Source organism: Rhinichthys klamathensis, unplaced genomic scaffold, assembly GCF_029890125.1.
Source record: "Rhinichthys klamathensis goyatoka isolate OS25496 unplaced genomic scaffold, OSU_Roscu_1.1 h1tg000222l_1, whole genome shotgun sequence".
Taxonomy (NCBI): domain Eukaryota; kingdom Metazoa; phylum Chordata; class Actinopteri; order Cypriniformes; family Leuciscidae; genus Rhinichthys; species Rhinichthys klamathensis.
Window position 1 is genome coordinate 447,149 of NW_026606746.1, and position 14,024 is coordinate 461,172.

General features: G+C 36.7%; 1 protein-coding gene across 2 annotated transcripts in view; it reads right to left on the reverse strand.

The window, feature by feature from the left end:
* Positions 1-14,024, reverse strand: part of sdk1b (sidekick cell adhesion molecule 1b) — a 253,762-nt gene that overhangs the window by 57,776 nt on the left and 181,962 nt on the right. For both annotated transcript variants that reach the window (XM_056264558.1, XM_056264557.1), the window contains 3 exons: positions 13,662-13,835; positions 8,092-8,228; positions 5,900-6,047 (listed from right to left, as the gene is read on the reverse strand). In XM_056264558.1, the coding sequence (XP_056120533.1) occupies positions 5,900-6,047; positions 8,092-8,228; positions 13,662-13,835 (459 nt within the window). The remainder of the gene's footprint in view (positions 1-5,899; positions 6,048-8,091; positions 8,229-13,661; positions 13,836-14,024) is intronic.

The following is a 14,024-nucleotide window of genomic DNA, read 5'->3' on the forward strand; positions in this document are numbered from 1 at the left end:
ATAGGGGTGGAACGGTACATGTATTCGTATTGAACCGAAACGGTACGGCCGTCACCGTTCGGTGCACGAATTTACACAGAGAATACAGGGTATAAAAATAAATAAAACTCGCGTGCAAATTAATTAATGTAATGCGGAACTACTGTTAGATACCGGGTTTTTTAGGGACACATAATCTGTACCATCGGTTTAGCTCTGTACGCGCGTTCACTTCAAACGTTGGCTTTATACTCGCGTCCTATTCGCTTTGGACTAGCGTCGAACTAGACGCGATAGACGCGAATTTGACGCTCTATTCGCGTTTGGTGTGACCGCATAATGAACAGGCTGCGATGTCAAGATTGCAATGCTGGAGTGTGTGTGTTTGTGTGTGTGTGTGTTTGTGTGCGCGCGCAAGAGAGAGAGAGAGAGGCGCGGGCGCGATCGAACAGTGGAAACATAAAAAAAAACATACTCCATCATTTTGTTCATACAGATCATTAAACCTGCAAAGTGTTTACTTATATTTGTGTACACTCGCAATAAAACACAACATTGTGCTTTTGTCACACTGTAAACTCTTGTCAAACTGTAACCTATAGTCACCCAACCAAAATCACACACACACACACACACACACACACACACACACACACACACACACACACACACACACACACACACACACACACACACACACACACACACACACACACACACACACACTGTTTTAAAAGCAAATCATATTTATCCAACTCCATTTCAAAACAGTCTGTGAGTCCCATCTTTTGGACATTCATCATATTGCATTGGTTTTCATTTCTTGTCCTCGGAGCACTAATCTTACACATTCTATATGTGTGATTAAAAAAGAAATTAAAAAAGAAAATCAAATGTGTTTTTAATGGTACTATTATTTTATACAGAAATCAATTATTTAAAATTCAGATCAGAATAATGAATCAGAATCAGAATAATGTTACATTGTTAATTAATAATGTTAATTAAAATTAAGGAAAACAAATATATTGATCTGAAAGATAGCAAAATAATTTTAAATTAATTCAGGTACAATTACCAAACATATCGCAAGGTCTTTTTGTCTTTTTATTAATTTAATTAATAAACTAATTATATTAAACTATTGTCAGTGCACTACAAATAAACTGGTTCTATGCATTTATTAATAAAACTTATTTAAAAAATACAATGCCTTTTGCATTTTTGTTTTGCTTTTCCCTCCATTGTACCGAAATTGTACCGAACCGTGATGTCTGAACCGAGGTATGAACCGAACCGTGACTTCTGTGTACCGTTCCACCCCTAATTTCAAATAAATGCTGTTCTATTGAACTTTCTATTTATCAAAAATCCTATTAAAAATATTACAAAAATATTAACCCTGACACTGAAAATATTAAAAAAAATGTTTCTTGAACACAAAGTCAGCCTATCAGAATGATTTCTGAAGGATCATGTGACACTGAAGACTGGACTAACGATGCTGAAAATCCATTTTAAATCCGAGTTATTGTCAGGTTTCACAATATTACTGTTGTAATGAAACAGCCTTGGTGAGCATATGAGGCTTCTTTTAATTAAAAAATTCATTAAAAATCTTACTGACCCCAAACTTTTGAACAGTAGTGTACATTTGCTGTTTAATCAAAATGATCGGCTTAAAAACGCACATACTGTATTCTGCATTCTGTAAAAGAAATGTCTTTAAAAAAGCATAAAAGGCAATGTTTCTTCCCCTAATCTGGCTACGAAGAGCTAAACAGGTGGAAATGTGAACCCTGAGAAACCATGGATAGCACTGACAAATCCCAAAATCTTACCATCAACACCTCTTGTTTCCTGTGATGTGAATCATTTTTCCAAATTAAGCACTAAAATGTTAACACTTGACAACATGAAATTTCAGCTCATATCATATCAAAATGATATGTATCAGCAGTTAGATGCTACAGAAACAGAAAGATCTGTTTTAGCTTGACCCCATTAGTGTAAATCAGTGAACCCTTTAATTTCTCAATTTGATCAATACCGTGGGCTTTAGCTCTCAAAGTCTGTCTGCAGGATTCTAGAGACTGTAGATCCCCAGAGCAGGCGATAAACAATCCTTCGCTCTAATCTGCGGTTTAAAGGTTATTAGCTTGATTAAGTGAGCAAGGCCTAAAGTGCCTCAAGCAAGCAATCTCGTAGGAAAGTTGCTAAGTCTGATTGATGTTTTGTCAAATAAACAATAATCATCCTAAACCAATTTAAAAGGCTTAGAAGCGGTTATTTTAGTCTATCACGTTGTTTCTTTCGCCGTACCAGAGGTGTGGGGTTGGGTATTGAGGGGATTTCTATTATATTGTTTTAGTCATAATGGCATTAATTGCTGTTTATTAATTACATGCAAAGGATAAATGCTGAGTTTGCTCTTGTAAAAAACTCAATAAAAAAGTTAGCTGGACATTGGCTTTGTTTACGGTGTGCCAAATATGAATGTACTTCTAGATATGAAACACTCCTGAATCAATGGAATAAAAAAAAAATACTTTTTAGTACATATTCTGGGTTATTATACTATTCCTTTGATGGTACTTTGCCGAAAAAATGAATAAGAAGAATAAAAGAAATAGAGATTTAAATTTTTCATATAACTGATGATGATCCTGACATTAATTGGAAACGAGGCCAAAGCAGATAGGTGCTCAAATTTTAATAAGTGCCCTCTCCATCAATATTTGATTTTTTGTGTTTCTGTTCGTCTTCATCTTCTCACTCTCGCTCTCCTCCGTCGTTTCCTCTTGTTTTAACTGAGCATTTTAAATGAAAGATTCAGTTTGAAAGATACGTGGTTATTTTAATTACATTTAAACACTGATTTGGAATATGTATATGTAAAACATACAGTACAGGAAATTGTATTTGTCAATTAAAAACTGTCTTTTAAAACCAGCTATTTATCTTTAAGTTAAAACTAAACTAACAATGAAACGTCTTTGTTTTTATACCAGACATGAGTCAAAATCACTGTTTTACACATCAGGGCTAAGAGTGTGTGCATGGTGTCTGTCATTGTGGTAACAGAGTTGAATAGTACACTATCAAGATTTGATAAATTACCCTAAATTGTACAATTTCTGTACAAATCCAGTTTTTTTTTTATGGATTCATGAGGTCAGTTAAATGTTAAAGGGATAGTTCACCCAAAATTTTTAAATCTTTCATTAATTACTCACCCTCATGTCGTTCCAAACCCGTAAGACTTTCGTTCATCTTCGGAACACAAATGAAAGTATTTTTAATGAAATCTGAGAGCTTTCTGTCCCTCCATTAACAACTACACAACTACCACTTTTACGCTTCAAAAAGTTCAAAAAGAGATTGTAAAACTAATCCATATGAATTGAGAGGTTTAGTCCAAATTTTCTGAGGAGACACGATCGCTTTATATGATAAACAGATTTAATTTAGGCTTTTATTCACATGTAAAACACATCAGTTGTGGTAAACAAAAGCTCAAACATGTTCGCTTGACGTGCGAGAACCAATGAAGTTCATTCTCGTGTTACGCAGCGCGTTTGAGCTTCAGCAAGAGTTTTGTTCTTGAGCATCAAGCAGGTTCGGTTGAGCTTCTGTTTATGTTCACTGCATGATTATATGTGAATAAAAGCCTAAATTCAATTTGTTAATCATATAAAGTGATAGTGTCTCATCATACAATTTTGGACTACACCACTCAATTCATATGGATTAAACTTTTTTTATGAACTTTTTGAAGCGTTAAAGTGGTAGTTGCGTATGCTGCCAATGGTTTCATGCCAGATTTCATTAAAAAGATCTTCATTTGTGTTTTGAAGATGAACGAAAGTCAGACAGAATTGCAATTTTGGGTGAACTCTCCCTTTAAGTTGACTGCCAGCTCACATTAGTTAGTGGATACCCTAATTGTTGTCTGAGTTTTTAAAGGACAGAGTTGTTGTAATTGTGCCAGTAACTGATGGATTTGGCATGTTGCAAATCTGTTTTCAGTGTTGCTAATAGGTTCAGACATGGTTGACTTACTTACTGGATTATTGCATATTGAGTTGTTGTCAATAGTATTACAGATAAATATGAGCACATTGCATCCGTTTAAAAGAGAAGGGGAAAAATACTTGAAATATTGAATACAGACATCAGATCTGACAAGTCACAAGTGACAAAGTGAAGTCTCAAGTACAGTAATTAGGTCTGTCAATTGATAAAAATATATACACACTACCGTCCTCAGTGTCACATGTTCAGAAATGTTTCCAATATGCTGATTTGCTGTTCAAGAAACATTTCCTATTATTATCAATATTGAAATCAGTTGTGCTGCGTAATATTTTTGTGGAGACCTTGATGCAGGTTTTCAGGATTTTTGATAAATAGAAGTTTCAATAGAACAGCATTAAATTGAAACACATTGAAATACAATGTAAAAGTATACTGTCACCTTCGGTCAATTGAATTGAGTGTCCTTGTTGAATAAAAGTGTTTTTTTTTCTTCAAAAAAGTTCTAAAAGGACAGCATTTATTTTAAAAATAAATCTTTTGTAACATTATGAGTGTCTTTACTGTCACTTTTGATTCATTGAAAGCATCCTTGCTGAATGCATTTATTTTAGAAACAAAACGTAACTTCTGACCAGGAGTATATACCAAAACAAACTACATACCGACTTCTAATTAATCAGAATTAAATATTTGATTGTATAAATTGATTAGAAAAATGAAATATGAATTAAAACTATTTGAATAGAATACACTTTTGATCATTTCTGTAGGGTCAAACGTGAGCAAACTACAAATTAATACCTGAAACAAAATGCATTGTTTTAGTATTAAGTATTTATTCTATATCAGAACTGTTACAATAGCATTAAAGACAGCACTGAACATTAGTGAATAAAAAAAAAAAACATTCCACTTCAGGACCAATCAAACCTGAGCAGTAGAGCATTTCACATATGAGCGCAGAGGGAGTCTTTGGCTCAACTGTTACCATTGAATATAAGCTGCCAATGTCGGTTAAATGGAGACTGGCTTCAAGTGAAAGCTAAGAACTAGAAAACAGCATGACAAGCTTTTTCAACATGTCCTTGGTGATTGAGCAGGCCCTTCTTCCTGCCGTTAAGCAAAGAGTGCTTGGCATGTGCATTAGTGCTTGAAAAATAGCCATTTGAACTTTTCAGGACTTTTAAGTTCTTTGAGCGATTTGATTCGATTTGGAATGCATTCATTGTGATGTGTGCCAATTTATGCGTGAATAAAAATTCACAAAACAAAACAGAGAGCATAAAACGCAGTAGCCTCTGTATGTGCTGAAGTGTCCTTCCCTCCAGCCAAACTTGTATTTTACATTCTTTCACCGTGTGGAATTGGCTTTGAGAAATGCTATTTCTCACACCTTCATAGTATTCCTGGATATGGAAGCGTTTTTTTTTCTTCTGCCTGTGTGTCATAATGGCTCACAATCAGAGCCAGTGATGAAAGCTCTCATGTAATTCAATTACAATCAGCCTTTCTTTTGACAGGGTTCAAATCTTGTCCTCACATTTAATAACATTCTCTCTGACTGACTGAGGATGTGTGTGCGTGTGTCGGACACACAAAAATGGCAATAGTTGGTGAAAATTACCAGTTCCAATCTGCTTGACTGGCTATGTTAGTTACAATAGTCAGGATTGAAAGGGTTTTGGGATTGCCTGTAAATTGGGTTGCTACAATCAAGGAATCAGGGTTTAGCTCATTAGCATGGGCCTGTTGCAAGATCCGTTCCCCTTCCTCAATGCCTGATCAAAAACATTCATCTTGTTTTAGCTATAATAGAGCTTTACTTAACCAGTTAGCGATATGCTAAGCATGTCGATTAAGATGTTAGCTTGTGACTGCTTACCTGTTTGTCTCAGCGCTGTACTGTCCACGTCCCACCTGATTGACAGCACAAACTCTGAACTGGTACGTTCTTGCTGGCGTTAGACCAATTACTAGCAAACTGGTTAGTGTAGGGCTAACATCAGCCATGTAGACTTTCCATGGAGAATCTGTCAAGAACAACAAACAGACAAAATTAAGTTTTCCCCGAACATACAGTGATGTCACTAAGTGGTGATGGCACAACTACAGTTTAAAAGCATAATTCATAAGTTTCTGTACGGCCCTAACTACATGTATATAGCTACATTGAGCTACATGTATATAGCTACAAATATTATTTAGTTCATCAGTGATATTCTCTCTCACCTTTAATGTCATTGGCTCTTCCATTACATCGATTTCTGATTCTGACTGATCTAACACCCGTTACTTGTGTCTCCCGCTATCCTGATTAGTATTAGCAGTTCCATCTCCCCGGGATCTCTTTTGATCAGAAATATCATTAGCTTTACTCGTGGAAAATGAAAAAAATATGGTTGACTGTCTTTTTTCACATTTTGACTCGCACCGCCACCAACTATTGAGAGTGATTTTGAACTTAAGAAAGCTGAATATATATATATATATATATATATATATAGCTTGAGGCTGAGGGCCAATAGCAAAACCCAACCTTTAAATATATCTGCATAAACCCACACTCGCTCTGTCTCTCTCACATGCACGCCATACAATGCACTTGTTATTGCCGGATCATTTAAAAAACAAATGCCGGAATGCAAAAATCCCAAATCTGACATTTTCCAAAAAAGGATCCAGAGGGGTTGTGGTCACCAAGGCTCCAAGGCACCATTTTTTCTCCAAGGCTGCATTTATTTGATCAAAAATACAGTAAAAACAGTAACATTGTGATATATTATTCCAATTTAAAATAACTATTAACATCAAAATATTTTTTCTTTAATTTATTATAAATACAAACAGCCTATGAATTTAATTCAGTATGAATTCTAGTAGTATACACACTATTTAATTTAATGAAAGCAAATAAGAAAATAAAATGTGTACAAATTTGATCAAATTGAACAAATCCTTAAACATTTCATCAAAATTCACGAAAAATAAATTGAAAACAAAAAAATGTATCCTATTTGTAGGCTGTAGATTTCAAAATTGAAATTAGGCAAAAACTAGAAGCATTTAAGTTATTAATAATTTCAAAATAGCCAAATATCAGCCGACTATTCGTCCTGGACGATATATCTTTCTGTCACTTCCACAAACTCTACAGAAATCACTTTTAACTGCCTCACTATAATGTAAAACAGTACTTATAAATGTAATGAGATTATTTCTCACTTCTAAAGACAAAAAAATAAGTCTCAAAGGGGAGTATTGTTTTTATCTTAGGTATTTTACTTGATTTATGATCAGTTGTTTGAATTATCTCTTTCTTTACAGCACTTGGGTAAATTATGAATTTGACAGCGCTGTTGTTTATTCTGGAGGCGTTACAACCCACAACAACCAATATATGAGAGTGTGTGTTTGTGTGTGCGTTTGCAGTACATTAAAAATGATGGGAAGCAGATCAATGAACAATTTAGATGGTGAAACCACTCAAGCGGACCCAAGAGAAAAGAAGACAGAAACTATGAGCAACTGCAAAAATAAATCACAAATTCATCAGGAATAGTAAATATTAAGCCACAGGGATGCATACATACACACCCACACATGCACGCACGTGTGTGTGTGTATATGAGGAGAGAAAGGTCTTGGTGTTTAATAGGCATCCAGCACCTCCGCCCCACCCACATTTTTCATTGTTTTTCCTTTGACGATACACAAATCAATCTCTCTCTCTCTCTGTGTTTCCTGTCACTATCTCTTCCACCAATAACAGTCTTGGCATAATACAGTGAAAACAAACCTCGTCCCACTACCCTCCATTACAATCAGATTCCATTTCTCTTCTCTTCTCACTCACTTTAGCCTGTCTGTCTGTTTTTTAGAGCTCAGGGAGAAAGACAGCGAGAGGTAAATGACAGAGAACTTCTTCGGTGGAATCCACTGGCTGCAAACCAGCTTAATTGAAAGCTGCAGCTAAGGTGCATTAGGTTTAATAAACCATATGCCAAAGCTCATATAAATAGCGCACACACACACACACACACACACACACACACACACACACACACACACACTTACTGTTCTCAGAGAGCTCAATGATGTAATGCAGTAGAGGGCTGTTCCCATCAAAGGGCCGAACCCACGACAGAAGAACTGTCCTGCTGTCAGTCTCATTCAGAGACACCTGCAGGTTACGTGGAGAATGGGGAAGTTCTCTAAAAAGACAGAGATAACCAAATAAATAATCAAAATTTGCATATATGCATTTTGCACTGCAGCACATTAAAACAAAATTCAAATACAATTCAAATACAAATAGTACAAAACTTTTGTCTCAGCCTCTGTGAATTGTACAGGTTAAAAGGTTAGTTCAACCAAAAATGGAAATTCTGTCACTAAAGTCATCATGAAATCAATATTGAATCTATTTAGTTTGTTAATGCACATTACTAGTCTTGTGGTGAAAAATGAATCCGTGCAAGTTAATATACAGAAAAATGTTTGTCCTGGTAATCTTTAATCAAAATCTGAAAATGCTTCCGCTCTGGAATGGCGTTCCTTCTCTGATGACGGCAGTTTGACGGCTCTGGGTAGAATATCCTCAACCACTCCCTCCAACCGTCAGTCTGCTATGAGCGAGGGATGGGTAAAAAGTTCCATTTCACTGGAATATTTTATATATATATATATATATATATATATATATATATATTTCACTGGTCTCCTTTTTAATGATGACTTTACTACCTTTCTGGGGATTGAAAGTGGTAGTTGAGTAGCTGTCAATGGATGGACAGAAAGCTCTCAGATTTCATCGAACAGATTTTCATTTGTGTTCCGAAGATGAATTAATGTTTTATGGGTTTGGAAGGACATGAGAGTGATTTTTGGGTAAACTAACCCTTTAACTGGTAGCATGTGAAACCATAAACATGTAAGTATGAACAGTGCCATTCAAAAGTTTCGGGTCAGTAAGATTTAAAGGGCCCTATTTTAACGATCTGAAACATAAGTATCAAACACGAAACGCAAGTAACTTTGTGGGTGGACCTCGGCCGCCTGCGCCCGACGCAAATCTAAAATGGGTTGGTCTGAAGTAGCTACATTACTCATAGGTGTGGTTTGGGCGTAACATGCAATAAACCAAGCAGAGCGTCATCTCACATTCCCTTTAAAGGCAGGCGCGCTTGTTCCATGGCGGATTGCTATTTTAATGGCGGATTTGCCAGGCCCGCCAGGAGCGGTTCACAGCCAAGGAGACCGACGTTCTCGTCAGGGTCAAGTGACATTGTATGGGGATTGGAGAAACCCACCCAAATTAGCTTCGGTTAAACAGGCTTATAATAATTTGGGTAAATGTGTAAGCTAGATTTATGCCTATTTTTTCACATCTTTATAGACACCACAATGATTTCCCTCGTGTGGTAATATTTTTCCTTGTAATTATGTATGGTTTGCAAAAATTGGATCTGCTGCGTCTGTGTAGATGAGAAAGCAAAGTGTATGTGTGTTGTGCACACGCTACATTATGGCCAAGCATGCGTCCTTAAAATAACATATGAATAACGCGCCACTGACTTTAGACTAGGTTTTTCTTGGTCTGTGGCGGAATTGTTTTCTGAAACCGCAAAATAGCACCAGGGAACGTTTGCGCCGGAACACGCCTCCTCTTTTCGCTGAACCGCCCCGGGAGAGCAAGTTCATTTCCTAATTTACCGACGTGCGTCTGTGGAGGGAAAAGTCCGCTGTGCGTCGGGTTCAAAATAGGAATGATAAATGCGTCGGTGTAGAAAGTCAATTGCGCTGGGTGCAAGATAGGGCCCAAAGTCTCTTATGCTCATCAAGGCTGCATTTCATTTGATCAAAAATACAGTAATTCAAATCAATGCACAATATCCTTTGTCCAATTTCTCCTGTTAAATTTTAAGGATGATTTCTCAAATTCTGATTTAAATTTCGCTCTTTCTCACGCAAAACTATTAAATGACTTCAGACTTCTTGAAATATAGATTTTTTAGTTTGTTTTCAAATTAAGTCAAGTCAGGTTTGAGGTATCATTCATGTCTGTTGCACAAACAGTGTAGAAAGAGTTATGAGTTCAAATCACTCACCCTAACTATGGGCAATAGTAGAGATGCTTGACTTAAATAGCATAAACAGCCTTTAGGCTTATATATTCAGATACATCAATAAGTTCAGCGGAGGACAAATGGATGCATTATCACTGAAGAAAACCTTCTGCAAGCAAAAAGTGTTCACCATGGCTGCAAGGGGTTTGTGGGATATCAAAAAGATCCTAGGCAGCTTACATACAAAAACATTCTTTGACAAAAAGTATGGGTTTTTTTTAGTTACTAAATAGAATTTTTAATTTCCATTTCAAAAATAACAAAAACTGTTGGTTTAAAAAAATTACAACATTCATTGATGAATACTATAATATTAAAGGAATAGTGATACAAAATTCAAATTTCTGTTTCTCCCCCTTATGTCATTTCAACCCAGTATGATTTTCTATATTGCGATGGACACAAAAGAAGATATTTGGAATAATGTCAGAGCCGCTGATTTTAGGGATCGTGACATAAAACTTTGAATATGTGCAAAACAGACTACTTTTATTGTGCTTTTGGAAATTTTTGGTTCATGTACTGTAAAAGAGCAGCATGGACAGTCAACTCAACACCTTTTGTTTTTTCACACAAAGTAAGTCATGAAGATTTTGAACAACATGAGGGTGAGTAAATGATGACAGAAGTTTCATTTTTGTGTGAACTAACTCTTTAACATTACTTTTCACTATGTTACAAGATCAAAAGTTCCACTGTTCCTACAACAACATTACATTTATGAAAACTACATTACAATATCACATAATACAATTATGTCCTTTGCAGATGCTTGTAATATGTGTGTGACAGGTTTTTTTTTTTGCCCATCTGTCACAGCAGCCTAAATATGCAATAACATCTAATATTGTTTAAAGCGAGGCACTGCTCAGCCATCGTCTAACATGTGGTAATAAGAGGACCTGTCCACTGCATGAGATTAACTTGAACGCCTGTGAAATCACATTAGCATGTGAAGCATTGCCTCTCCTTCAACCGTCTGATGAGTTTTCTTTCAACAGAGTTTGCAGGCTGTATTATTAAAGGTAGGAGTATATTGTGGTGCTCTGTTATCTTAATGTGACTGTCAAAGGTATTATTGTTATTATTCAAATTGCATGTGTTTTCAATTTGTATCTCATAATTTAAATGTCAGCTGTAAGGATTCCTTTTCAAAAGTCTGTCGAAACCCAGTTTCTCTCACAGACTAGCGTGTCTTAAATTAAATATTGCTTTATTATGAGTTCCGTTAAGTAGTACTAAAAGAATTGCATTACATTGCAGTACTTTAAGCGCATTTGCAAATCATAGTTTATTTCAGTTATGTTTTGTATGATTGATGATTTGTAACATTTCTCGGGTTTTCTCCAAGATGAGCTCTGATTCGATTATGCAAGTGTGTATGCACTCACAATTTTTACGCAGATAAATAATTTCTTATAAGCACAAAAATGTAAGCTTGTAGGTGGATTTCCCCGAAAAGTAGCAACACAGCAGCATTTGGCTAAACCAATGGCACGAGTTTGGGATGGGACTATCTGACTAATGGCCTGATCCTTCAGAAATCATTCTAATATGCTGATTTAGTGGACCAATTATTATTATTTTTTTATAATCAATGTTGAAAACAGTTACTGTACTTAAAGGGATAGTTCACTTTGAAAACATTTTTTGGTATGTTTTAGCTTACCTCAAGGGCATCCAAGATGTAGGTGTCTTTGTTTCCGCAGTAGTTTCAATTTTGATATTTTTAGGTCAAATCGTTCTTGTCTGTCAGGCATATAATGCAGGTCTATGGTCACCACCTCAAAGAGCATGCACAGAGAAGTCCAAATTAAACATGATTTAATGGCTCGTAAATGTAAGTACGCATTGATGGCCTAAGACACGAAACGAGCGGTTTGTGTGAGAAAACGAACAGTATTTATATCGTTTTTACCTCTTGTAACCACAGCCACGTCCAAGTGATCTGAGGTCGCCGGCGCTTCGGTCTGCGCAAGTGCCGGAAAGCGCCGGAAGTTATCAAAATATGGTTGTGAAAAAAATTCAACGTTGTCTGTTGATATATCGAAATCGTCTTCCATTGCGATTTCCTGTATATCTAAATATGTTTAGATCTTCACAGTGAAAGGTAACACTTCCGAAATCTCTGTGTAAACAATGAGTGACGTACACGCGCGAGAGATCACTTCCGGCGCTTGCGCAGACCGAAGCGCCGGCGCCCTCAGATCACTTGGACGTGGCTGTGGTTACAAGAGGTAAAAACGATATAAATACTGTTCGGTTTCTCACACAAACCGCTCGTTTCGTGTCTTAGGCCATCAATCTGTACTTACATTTACGAGTCATTAAATCATGTTTAATTTGGACTTCTCTGTGCATGCTCTTTGAGGTGGTGACCATAGACCTGCATTATATGACTGACAGACAAGAACGGTTTGACCTAAAAATATCAAAATTGAAACTACTGCGGAAACAAAGACACCTACATCTTGGATGCCCTTGAGGTAAGCTAAAACATACCAAAAATTAATTTCAAAGTGAACTATCCCTTTAATATTTTTGTGGAAACTGTGAACACATTTTTTTGCAGGATTATTGAATGCATAAAAACATATTTTTGTAACAATTTAAGTCTTTACTGACACTTTTAATCAATTTAATGCATCCATGCTGAATACAAGTATTAAAGCCGGAACGAAACGGAAGTTGCGTTGGTCTGTTCTTCCTTACAGTGACGTATATCCGAGTGAAACGACTTCTCAATCAAGAAAAAATATAATGATTTTGTCCATCTGGAATTGATTGGATCGTTTGCTATTGCTGTGATCTCATGTCCTTACTGACCCCAAACCTTTGAACGGTACTGTATATGCAATCATGTACATACTTGGTTAAGAAAGACTTATGAAGGCTTTTGACACAAAAGACAAGCTTTTACGCCTTTTCGGTTGATTTGGTGAGTTTGTATTTTTCTGATTGTCAACAATATTTTCAAACGCATCCAATTAAACAAGCTGCGCACTGTCATTCGTGTTACTCGGTGTATTTCATGTACTTCAAAGATCGATGAGATTTCCTCTGCATCCATCCATATGACAATCTGTGGGAGCACAACATTCAGCCATCTAGAAGCAGTAATTAATATCTGAGCGCGTGTTTGTGTGTGTGTTTAATTAGATCCTGATGCCACAGAAGTTTAGCAACATTGGCTAGTCGTCAAAGGAGATGATCTTGGCCTTGGGCATCAGGCCTATCTTATTCTACTCTCCCTTTATCTTCCTCCCGCATCCACACACACACACACACACACGCACACAATCACAGCTGCTCCCTCCTCTGTCCTATCATTATAGCCCATTTTTGGATGGTTCTCTTGGCTTCAGAACTGCAGCTGGAATCCAAGCATCTTCCTCCTACAATAGCACTCCAATACGTACTGAGCGCACATGTACTGTACAAGTGTAGTCCCTTCAAAGAGTTTCGTATCGAACGTGGATGTTGGCAAGGATCTGTGTGTTTGTGTCTATTTTTGCTCACATGACTTCCAGTCGGGTGGTTTTGGAGTCATTTCCAGCTGGTGAGATGACCCTGCAAGTGTAATCTCCGATGTCTCCGGACCACGTCTGGCTGATGTGGAGTGAACCTTCCTTCATTGACACTCGCCCACCAGTCGACACGCTCAGCGGCTTGGTTCCTTTATTCCATGCATATCTGAGGAAAATGAGACTCTTTATGATGACTCATAATCCACCAAAAATATCACACTCCAAAGACCTGCAGAAAACACACTTATCCTCCTGAAATAGAACAACATCAAATTCCATATCGACTTCTCTTCCCTATGTGCTTGATAATGACCTAAACAAGATGGATAAAGACTATATAATATGGTATCAATGT